This window comes from Dermacentor variabilis, chromosome 1 (assembly GCF_050947875.1).
Source record: "Dermacentor variabilis isolate Ectoservices chromosome 1, ASM5094787v1, whole genome shotgun sequence".
In the NCBI taxonomy this organism is placed as follows: domain Eukaryota; kingdom Metazoa; phylum Arthropoda; class Arachnida; order Ixodida; family Ixodidae; genus Dermacentor; species Dermacentor variabilis.
Window position 1 is genome coordinate 28,697,422 of NC_134568.1, and position 11,433 is coordinate 28,708,854.

The 11,433-nt window shown below is 47.7% G+C and overlaps 1 protein-coding gene across 1 annotated transcript in view; it reads right to left on the reverse strand.

The window, feature by feature from the left end:
- Positions 1-10,890, reverse strand: part of LOC142576101 (peroxiredoxin-6-like) — a 34,530-nt gene extending 23,640 nt beyond the window's left edge. The window contains exon 1 of the mRNA XM_075686050.1: positions 10,704-10,890. Within this exon, the coding sequence (XP_075542165.1) occupies positions 10,704-10,795 (92 nt within the window). The 5' untranslated portion in view covers positions 10,796-10,890. The remainder of the gene's footprint in view (positions 1-10,703) is intronic.
- Positions 10,891-11,433: the final 543 nt, after the last annotated feature.

Consider the following 11,433-nt stretch of genomic DNA (forward strand, 5'->3'; position numbering starts at 1 on the left):
GCCCCGTGCACCCGGGGCTCACGGCCCCCTGGCCCCCCCTGTTGCTACGCCACTGCATACGAGCGAAAGCTCTGTTAAACATGGTCAGACGCACTTCTTCAGAGCTTATTCCCGGCGAGCTACATCGGCAGCGTCCTCAGACTCAGCCTGACGCCTGCGGCGAAGAGTTGACGCGCTCGCACCGGCGCGTGCTTAATCCACGGCGAGACTGAGCCATGCTCTAAGCATGGCTCAGTCTAAGACTAAGTCGAGACTAAGCAGCTGTTAAGAGGAAGCTTTAGCTCGGGCCCAACTCCGACGCAGCATATGCGAATACATGCAAAACGCAAAATAGTTTTTCTGAGATAATCACTGGACCGATATTAATGAAATTTGTTGGATTTGAGAGACAAAGTTGAGGTCTAGTGACTACTGGAAACGGAATTTCGATTTAGGGCCTCAAATTTGTTAAAGGCATTTTCAAAAATTCGAAAGTTTGAATAATATAGAAGCACCAAGTGTACAAATTAATAGCTCTGCATCAAGGAAAGATATCGCGGTTCGGTGAACGGCATCTATTAGATAGTTCAAAACCCGCCGTGGTTGCTTAGTGGCTATGGTGTTGGGCTGCTGAGCACGAGGTCGCGGGATCGAATCCCGGCCACGGAGGCTACATTTCGATGGGGGCGAAATGGGAAAACATCCGTGTACTTAGATTTAGGTGCACGTTCAAGAACCCCAGGTGGTCAAAATTTCCGGAGTCCTCCACTACGGCGTGCCTCATAATCAGAAAGTGGTTTTGGCACGTAAAACCCCGTAATTTTTTAGATAATTCAAAGCGGACAAACCCGATATGTCAATTTACATCTTACGTGAATTTGTTACGTTGTGTAGGAGGGTTTTGCAAAAGCTGTATTTCGATATTACTGAATGTTTTTTTAGGTCCATGTGTAACATCAATTTTGTCCGCTTTAGATGTACTATCAGATTCAATACACAGAACTCTGATATCATTTTTCCTTGCCGAGTTACAGAGTTGTAAAGCTGACAGTTTCGTTTTCCGAAAATTTAGAATTTTTGCCATTTTTTTTAATAAAAAAGAATGACGACCTAAATCAAAAATTCGAACCCAACAGTCAATAGATTTTAAGTTTTCTTTTAAATGCAACAAACCTCGTCAAATTTGGTGAAGTACTGGTTGCTGAGAAAAACGAATTCTCCTTTTACATGTATCTAGATAGGAGTGCCTGAGCTAAAGCTTCCTTTTAAGAGGAAGCTTTAGCTCGGGTCTAACTCCGACGCGGCCTATTCAAGTACATTTAAAACGCTAAAACGTTTTTCTGAGATAACCCCTGGACCGATTTTAATGAAATTTGTTGCATTCGAGAGAGAGAGCGAAATTTTAGAGACTTTTGGAAGCGGAATTTCGATATAGGGCCGCAATCTTGTTTAAAAGATTTTTAATAAGTCGGAAGTTTGAAAAAAATAGAACCACGAATTTTATAAAGTTATGGCTCTGCATCAAGAACAGATATCGCGGCTCTAAAAACAGTATCCACTAGATCATTGAAAGCGGACAAATTTGATATGTCATTTCACATCTTACGTGAATTTCTTACGTTGTGTACAAGGGTTCCGCAGAAGTTGTATTTACATATTACTAAATTTTTTTAGAGTCCTGTGTAACATATCAGTTTTGTTCGCTTTAGGTGTACTATCACATGCAATTCACATATTTGTTACATTTTTCTTTGCTGAGTTACAACGTTGTAAACTTGATAGTTTCGTTTCCTAAAAATTTTTGATTTTTGCCACTTTTTAATATAAGATTGACGACCTAAATTATATATACGAAACCACCAGTCACTAGATTTTAAATCCTTCTTTTAAATGCAACAAACATCGCCAAAGTTGGTGCAGTGATTGCCCAGAAAAACGAATTCTCCTTTTACATGTATTTACATTAGAGCACCCGAGCTAAAGCTTCGGAAGCTTAAGAGGTCACTGAGCACGGCACTTAGCCGAATTGCGCGAAATCGACTTCATCCCTAAAGCCCACATTAGGCGAGGTCCTCAGAGTCACTGACAGAGCCGCTGTTCTGACGGAATGCTTCCTGCGGCCCCCTTGTACAGGAGTGAGAAGAGTTTTGCTCCTACGTCACAGTGCTGCCCATAGGAGGTTTCTCAAATACAGCAGTAGACGGAAGAATGGCGATGACAGGAAACCATGTACACGGTAAATGAACGAAGCCGACTTTTAGCTTGTACGCTATTCCGGTAAACGGGAGCGGTTTGGGCGGATTACCGGATGGTCGGGGCGTAAACGTGAGCGGCCGGAGCGGTGAAGCCGCCTGGTGCTGTAGAGCTCAACCAGACAAACGCATAGCTAAAACTGCAGTAACTCACCATATCCTGCTTCGCCAGTCGTGCAAATTTTTGGCAGCGGTGTAATTGTGAACACGATTACACCACTGTCGAAAATTCACGCCAGCAGCTAAGCAGAATATAGTAACTAGCTCTGTGTTTGTGTGATTGAACTTTGCGCCACCAGCTGGCGCCACCAATCCGGCCGCTCACGTTGACGCCTCCGCTCCGCCCGCGCTTGCCCGAATACCGGACACGCTAAAAGTCTCTAATTGTGCGGCAGCGCGGACACCGTCCGCCTTCATTTGCCGAAATTCGCTGGCACGGCAAGGAGCACCCCATTGTAATGTTGATACGTACATTATATATATATATATATATATATATATATATATATATATATATATATATATATATATATATATATATATATATATATATATTATTGTATGCATTTATGCAGACTTCATCTTCATTTGTACAAAGTCATCATCAATCATCGGCTCGCGTTCGTTTTGGCATCGTCGCCATTTTTCCTTCTTGCAATAAAGCGTCGTCTCGACCGTGGTATTTCAAGTGGTGGAGGCGCTTTAAGATCCCTTCGACCTCAATCCACTTCAAGATCTCTCCTGGAGCTACGTTAGGGACGCCGCTTACGCCAAGAGGCCGCCATGTCGCAAGACCAGACCGCAGCGTCCACCATCTCGGTTCAAGTGCCAGCCACCCCCACTCCCAGCCCTGCCAACAACCGGTATCGCGATCCTGAAATCTTCTCTGGCTTGCCTGGTGAGGACGTTGAAGACTGGCTCGACGACTACGATCGTGTCAGCGAATACAACTGGAACGAGACATCGAGGTTAAACAACGTACCATTTTACGCCTCTCAAGTAGCCAAGACATGGTTCCTGAATCATGAGAGAGACTTCCGTGATTGGTCGTCTTTCAGGGAGCAGCTACGGCGGATTTTTCGCACACCCACGGTTCGTTCGGAAGTTGCGAAAAAGAAGCTGTCTGTGCGCCTCCAGCGAGTCGTATACCTCGTACAATGAGGACATCCTCGCGCTTTACCGCCGTGTCGACAGTATCATGCCAGAAACTGACCGCGTGCGTCACCTCCTTAAGGGTATCGGATCTACTGCCTTCAACGCACTCGCCGCTCAAAACCCTTCGACGGTGTCGGACGTCGTCTCCGTCTGTCAGCGCCTCGACGCCCTGCAATCAATCCGCTTGCAAGTGAACTTTTCCGACAACCCCGTGGCAAACAGTATTGAGCTCCGGTCCATCATTCGAGCCATAATTGGTAACGAATCGCAGGCGCATGTTCACCCCCTTGCAGCAGCGCTCACGTCCAACCTGCTTCTACTGACCTGCGCGGCATTATTAAGGAGGAATTGGCCTCCCCGCAGAACGCCGACCACACCAACGCTTCACCATTCATTTGCGACCAGTTTGTCTCGTCTTGCCCAATGTCGTCGTCGCGCCCGCATGAGCACTGAAGCCAGCCAAGACAATCGCAAACATCGGTACGATGCCTCTCACCACGTCGTTTCCTTCCGCCCTGGTGACGATGTGCTCCTGTGGACACCTGCACGAACACCCGGTTCATGTGAGAAGCTTGAGTCTCGATATATTGGCCCCTACAAAGTCATAGAGCAGACCTCGCCGGTGAACTATAAGGATACACCTGTTGATGCCCCAACTGACCGACGCTGCCGCGGAACAGAGATCGTGCATGTTTCCCGCCTGAAGCACTTTCATCTCCGTTCCACTGCCTAATGTGCGGCCAGGCCGGCCGCTTCAGTCCACGGGGGAAATTAGTGTAAGCATGTATGCGGACTTCATCTTCAGCTATCTGTATAAAGTCATCATCGACCATCGGCTCCTGTTAGTTTAGGCATCGCCGCCATTTTTCCTTCTTGGAATAAAGCGTCGTCTCGACCGTGGTAATTATATATATATATATATATATATATATATATATATATATATATATATATATATATATATATATATATATATGCATGGAGGTAACAGAGAAAGACGAGCGTAATGTAAATCTCTTTTCTATCGTATATATTAAACGTGGGTTGTGTCCTGACTTCTTTCGTTCCGCAACGACGTAAGAAAATAATAAAGCAGGACCATTCGTAACGCATGAATGCCATTTCAATGCGCGAATGTCTTCCGAAAGAAACTGGAGCTATCCCACTGGCTATGGCGTTCTGCTTCCGCGCACGACTAGGTGGCGAATTCGATTTCGTGCCGCTGCGGGTACATTCCGATGAAGGTTGAATGCAAATAGAATCGTACACTGTGCTTTCGATGCAAGTTAAAGAAACCCAGGTAGACTACGCCAATGCGTATTCTCGCACTACGGTATCTATTATGACTCAGTAGCGGCTTTAGGACGTTAAACCCATTAAATTAAGAAAGTAATAAACCTGAAAAAAACCAACATGTTGGCTGAACACTGAAGTATTGCGAAAGCTTTCTCCAAATTTCTTCTTCTCGGGCCCTTTTTGCGTGAACGCCGCAACAACGTGTGACGGTTTGCATGCCTTCTGGTGGATAGAGTTTCATACAATAATTACTCGTCGGAACTGCGGCGTTAGCGCGTATGGGAGCTGCAATGGGAGCGGTTGACCCAGCATGGAAATTATGGGAAGTACGTGGACTTGGCTAAACTTCGTCCTTTCAGTTTCAGACGGCTTCATGACTTCGTAAGCCAGTCATTTTCAACAGAGTAATGCATAAAAAATATTTAAAGAAAGATTATTAGAATAGTCTGAAGGCACGATTCGTAAACAGAAACTCTAGCAAAGAAGCCCGATATTGAAGTCATTAAGCCATGGACGCATGCATTGACAAGCGACATGCAACGCCCTCATGAATCTGTCGCGCGCAAGCCAGTGCATGAAGACGCTTGGCGCGTCTAGATCTGGCCACCTCGACAAGCTGAACCTTGTAATTAGAAGCGATTGTGCATGTTTGCAGAGCTTTCTGTACTTCTAGAAGTATAAATTGCTCTGAAATTTACGACACTGAAGGCATATTAAGCGTAATAAACAAAGCCAGAAGAACGTTTGAATCCACACGCACGATGACCAGATAAATAATCCATGCACTTCCTATCATTGCGGTGGTGGCTAAGCGATTGCAGCGCCACAGTTCCTTCTAGTAATTATTATATGAAACTCTATGCACCCGAAGCATGCAAACTGTCACACGTTGTTGCGGCATTCACGCAAAAAGTGCCAGTGAAGGATAAATTTGGAGAATGCTGTCGTAATACTTTAGCGTTGAGCCAACATTTTTGGCCTTTCATGTTATTATTAATTTTTTAATTTAATAGGCTTAACTTCTCAAAAAAAGAACTACTGGGCTAGCTGTAGATGTAGGCTACCTGGTGTTCTGGTGGGCGAGAAACAGGGCCTCCGAAATAGGAATGCAAGCTTGGACGTTTCCTCGCTTCTGAGAAATTACTTATTCTCGTGCTAACGTTACAAAGCTGTTACGAAGAAACAGCCACGAAGCTCGGAGTAATAAAAATTGCGGCGTGCCAATGCTTTCGTAACTCTCGTCGAGGCTTTGAAGTGGCAGATACGACAGGGATCGTTCACTGGAGTCCGCCAGCTCTCGATGACCAAGGTGCCGCGAACAGATACCCGTAAAGTCAACGCGAAAGGTAAGCGATAAGAAATTACACGTGGGAAACGCGAACTCCGATAGCAGGAAAGCCCCCCCCCCCCCCCTCTATCAGAAAGGCAGCGGAAGACGACGCTTGCCGAAGCCACGGGGAACAGTGAACAAAAAAAAAAAAAAAGAAAGGAAAAAAAAGGTAGTCTTGCGGGCCAACGGTCACTGAGGCTTAAACTTGCAAAGGATTTCTTCAATACAGGTGCCAGGTTGCGACACCAGCATACGATGCTGAGGCAACTCAGATAACGCTGTCTGGATCATACAGTAACAGAGCCAGGGATAAAAGTAGACGCTGACTGCAGCGAGGGAACATAGGAACACTGTCTAGAGTGAAGATAGACGGTGTTGATGAATAAATATAGAGTTTTGAAGGAATTATTTATCAATCTCAACTGATCTATCGCTTTGTCATGGTCAAGCAACGCCGTTTGCTTTCCGCGAAGTTTCACGAGTGCGTGGTAATCTGCCATCTTTCGTACGTAAATATACACAAAGATAAGCAGCCTTAACAAATTTTCTGCTCTGCTGAGCAAGTTCTTTTCCCTTTGGCGCGCGTTTCAGTTCTAACCTAATGCCAATATCCTACGGAGAAATACAGTAAGCTCAAACCGGCTTTTGCACAGTTTCTTAGTTAATTAGGAAGTACGCAATTTCTTTGTTTATTCTTCCGACTTCTCCAGTCGAGTCTCTTCGGCTTTATTCTCTGCATTTGTCTTTTTTTTTATTATTCGTACTCTCACGGATAGTTCCATCACCGCTCCTGAATGATTCGGCCACGTTTTATTTAATGGAACGCAGTGTGCACTCTGGCGCACAGTTGAAGTGCACCAGAGACAGCGGTTGTAACAGGATTACTTCAGCACGCGCTCAGGCGCGACAGCCGGCTTCCACAGGAGACCACGAGCTGCGATGCCAGCGTGCCATTCGGGCGTGAAAAATGGCCTCGGTTTGGAGAATGCGTCTCGGCGGGATGAGCTCTCCACCCACTTCCCAAGAAACAGAGCGTCCTTGAGCGGGTGCCGTTTGAAGAGCCAAGGAATGCTGGGCCGAGCAACAGGGGCTACGGGGGGGGGGGGGGGGGGGTGTAGGGGGGTGTAGGAGGTAGTCGCCCCTTCTCCGCGGACCCCCAGCATTTTGCAGACAGTAATACTAGCAGATGGAGACCGGATCCCACAGCGGGAAAGCCCATTTTAAAAACGGCCACTCGAAGCCCTCCCGCTACGAAGTCCCGCTGCAGATCGTTCGTGCCCGACGAGAACGGACTGAACCAAGCTAGGCAAACTTCAGCGGAACTCACAACGTTTGTTTGTTTGATACGTCGATACAGGACGAAAACCAGACTGTCAGTGCAAACACAGCCAAGGACGGGACCTTTCCCTTCTGCTGCTTGCTCTTATTACAGCGGAAGCTGTACAACTAAACACCCCAATGCATTTGTCGTGTCCGTGCTCAAAAACTCAACCAATCACAGCGGGAGGCGCGTGCCGCCTGCGTCGCTGGGTACCTAGCAGTACCACAAGATGGCGCTCGCCTCCGCGCATCCGCGGCGCCGACCGTGCGGCGCAAAGAAGAAAAAAACAGAACGCTCGCCTTCGCGCATAGCGCAAGGTAAATATACCTGATAGCGAAGCTTCCATAGGAGCCCACACGTTCAAAACATGGCGGTTGATCGGCGGTTCATGGGGCTTAGCGCCACCTGTATGTGGAGGGAACACTTCCGGCGGAAGAAAAAATAATGTGACGCCATACCCGTTAAAAACAGAAGTGACGTCATGTTATTTTTGAAGGCGCGAAATTTGTTTTGTTGGCCTGCCTTTATATATTCATATGCCCCGCTATTCGACTTGATGGGCGTTCCGAGCTTTCAGCGCGGAAAGCGATGCAGGAAACGGCCAGCCGTACAGTTGTCGAAATCGCACCCCTGCACAGAACATACTTTCTTTGGAGGCCGACATAAGCCTTAGCTGTAGAGTGCTGGTCATATATCGTCGGACGTCGAGCCCGTCGGCAAGCGCAGTCGCACGAAAAGAACTAAACAATTATCTGGCGGTCGTAACTCAATATACTTTTGACTGAACAGGCTAAGAAGCGATAGCGCTATGGGAAGCGCTATGGGAAGCGCTATGGGAAGGCCGCGCATAGTTAGGACTCCTGAGGAGCAACGTGAAGACGATGAGCGGCGCGACAGGAAGAACAACGTCAATGTGCACAACGGCGTCGTGCTTTGGCTCGGCAGGACCTAGTGAAAGGCTACGTCACATTGGGCTATCGCATCAGGTGATACCACAGTTTCGCTGGCCAACCACCTTCCCAGAATAGATTGGAGCCCACTTTTTTTTTTATGCGCATAACGCGAACGAGGATGGTGGGAAAGATATGACTGGCCTTCTCTACTTAGTGCTGTGTGTGAAAACGAAACTCTCCAATCCCCCCTTCCTCTCTCCTATTCTTTATTTCACTATCATCTTTCTATGTACCTTTTTTTTTTTTGCTTACAGATGATTTATTTTTCTCTAGATTGAAACGCGCGGTGACAAGGTCATCTAGCCTGCTTCAGTTAATCAGTATGCTCTACATGCTTGTCATTCTAGCATTTTTGTATACATCTCCTTAATCTTATTTTTCTATTCCTCAACACTTCTCTATCTACCTTGTACCGCTACCTATGCCTGTAACCGATCCAGTCGTATCAATCTCTTTCCTGTCTTCTCACCCTTACTCTAAACGTCTCTTGCTTATCTCACTTGCACGCCGACCAGTTGATACTTCCGCCCACTTTAAGTCCAAGCGCTTCTGGAAGGTGTTCTATAACGGGCAGACGTCGTGCGCCTCCTGGTGGAAGCTGCCTGCCAGTTCTTATATCTGTGGCCATTTTCATGTATGCATACCTAATAACAATAATAACTGTTATTGTACACGAAGCTTCTGCTTAGCACGCGCGACGCTAGCCTCTCTAGACAACATTCCTGGCACCTGCAGTCTCGCACCGCAGTCACGCTCGACTGCCCTTTACGTTCCGCGCGAGAGATGATCGCTCCCAAGTGCGTTGCGCCACTGTCTACACAAATTTCCCCACACGCAATCCTGATAAACCGCGACGCTGCACTAAGAGCGGTCATTTCCACACTGTAAGAATGATCAAGTGAAATTTGACGGCCGCCGACGGTTGAAACAGCAGCCACTTGGGGAATACTTAAAGAAGACGATTTCGATTTAGTTATATTATTCATTTATGCATTCGACACGCAAGCGTCGGAAGGGCGAGGGCCGCTTTACACTTCACTGCCAATCAATTTCTAGGTGGAGAAGTTGGCGCGGGAATGCTATTATGAAAATAGACGTAAAAAAAGAGATTGTACATGTGTGTGCGTCTCTTCTCTTGCTACGTGTCTGCACTGTTTTCAAGACACGTTCTTGCTCCTTATAAGCTACCTGTATTCCCCTCTCTTTTTAAAAAGGCTCTCTATTTTATATGAAAAAACAAAACAAGAAAGCTACCTACAGAGTGTTCATCGGGCTAAGCCCCCCTCGCAATTTTCTTTAGACATGCGTCTTAGAGCTCTGAGCTTAATTGTTATCTCGTTGGTCTTGCTAAAATTAAAAATTAAGTTACGAGGTTTTACGCGCCAAAACCACGATGTAAAATGACGCCAGCCGTAGTGGGAGACTCCGGATTAATTTGACTACCAGGGGTTTTTTGACGTGCACCTAAATCTAACTACGGGGATGTTTTCGCATTTCGCCCCCATCGAAAGGGAGCCGCCGTGGCTGGGACTGGATTCCACGACCTCGTGCTTGGCACCGTAACACCAAAGTCACTAAGCGACCACGGCTAGTGGCTTCCTATTAAGGTAAACGTGGAGGTTAAGGCACTAGTGGAGGTTTTACAGAATGACAGTTTGAAAAAAAAAAAAAATGTGCCTCCCCTCGCGTAACAAAGGCTTTCTCTCTCTCTCTCTCTCTCCTGTGGCTCGTTGCGGCTTTGGACCCTTCGTAGCCCATGGCCTAGCTGTGGGAAGTAAACATGATAGCTGCGGATGACAGCTGTAATGACAACAAGAACGTTCTTCAAAAACACATCTGGAATAATAGCTAGTTGGCAACCATTTATGAAGCAACATCCATTTCGTCCGGTAGAATTACCAATAAAGGAGCCGCGAGTATGTATGGCGGTAGGGAAAAGAAAATAAGATCAATCAGGTAACATCAGTAGCGCAGCAATCGTTCAGATGTTTTTAAGAAACGAAGCAAAGCAACGCGCATACTTCCACGTGCACTTCACATGGAGGCGTCCGTTCTCGAAGTGTGTGTGTGTGTGTGCGCGCAACACGTTGAAGCGTAAATAAGGCGCGCCCACACCATATTCACGCTTACAAAACATGTGCGCTTATTCCTTAGCATTGCTCGTGCCTGATGAAGAGGCGCCTGCTATTCATGCAGCGTCACGACATTTCAAGCGCACGTGCCCGTATGCAAGAGGTCGACACAGAAGAAACGCTACAGCCGGCAGCCAGTTGACACGAGTCTTGCCGAACCGGCGTTTCCGACTTCCCTCGCTTTCCGAGCCACGCCGGCCGCGTTGGGACACAGCCGGCTTTCCTCGCCGCCGACACCCTGCCAATTGATACCGCGAGTACGCGCAGAAGCGGCAATTCACTTACGAGTCGCCCAGCCACTCGTGGAAGTTGATGGTGCCGATGGTCGTCTCGCAGGTGAAGTTGGGAAATGGATCGCCAAGGTTCAGCGGCGGCATCTTCGCAGGTGATATTTGCCCAGGGAATGCAGACAAACGTGGCGCCGCGCTGCGAATGAGGGCAGCTGCACAACTGGCTTCAGGCGCCGGTGCAGACGCCCTTTTCTTGCACGCCCCGCGCCGCGCACGCGCAGTTTGCGTTCCCGTAGCCCTCGCCTCGCCGCGCGCTTGCGCAGTCGAGGAGAAGGGCTTGTACTAGCGGCCTCCTCTCCAGAGGAATTCGAGGAGAGGAAGGAGAGAAAGGCGTAGCAAGAGAAGTGAAGGAGGTAGTTTCGGCTTGTGTGACAGCCGCGGGCGTTAAGCGTAGCTGTAGAGTGCCGCTTACCCTTGTGCACCAGCTTGTCCCGTCGCGTATTGTAAACTTTAATGGGGCCGCGCTCGATTATAGAGAGAGCGCGCGGTTTGAATTGGCAATGTGCCGAGCGTCTGGAGGCTCGTCTGCGCGTTGTGGCATTCAAGTTCACCGTGGCCGTGTATCCCGCACTCTGCTCCATGTGGACCTGGTTCCAGGCTTTGGCTACAGCCTCAAAGCCTTATTAGTTTTATTTGTTTATTATCACTAGGGTTTGTTATGGAACGTGGCGGCGTTTTCGGTTAGGTAGGTGGGTAGTAGACAGCGTAGCCATTGTCTGGAGTGT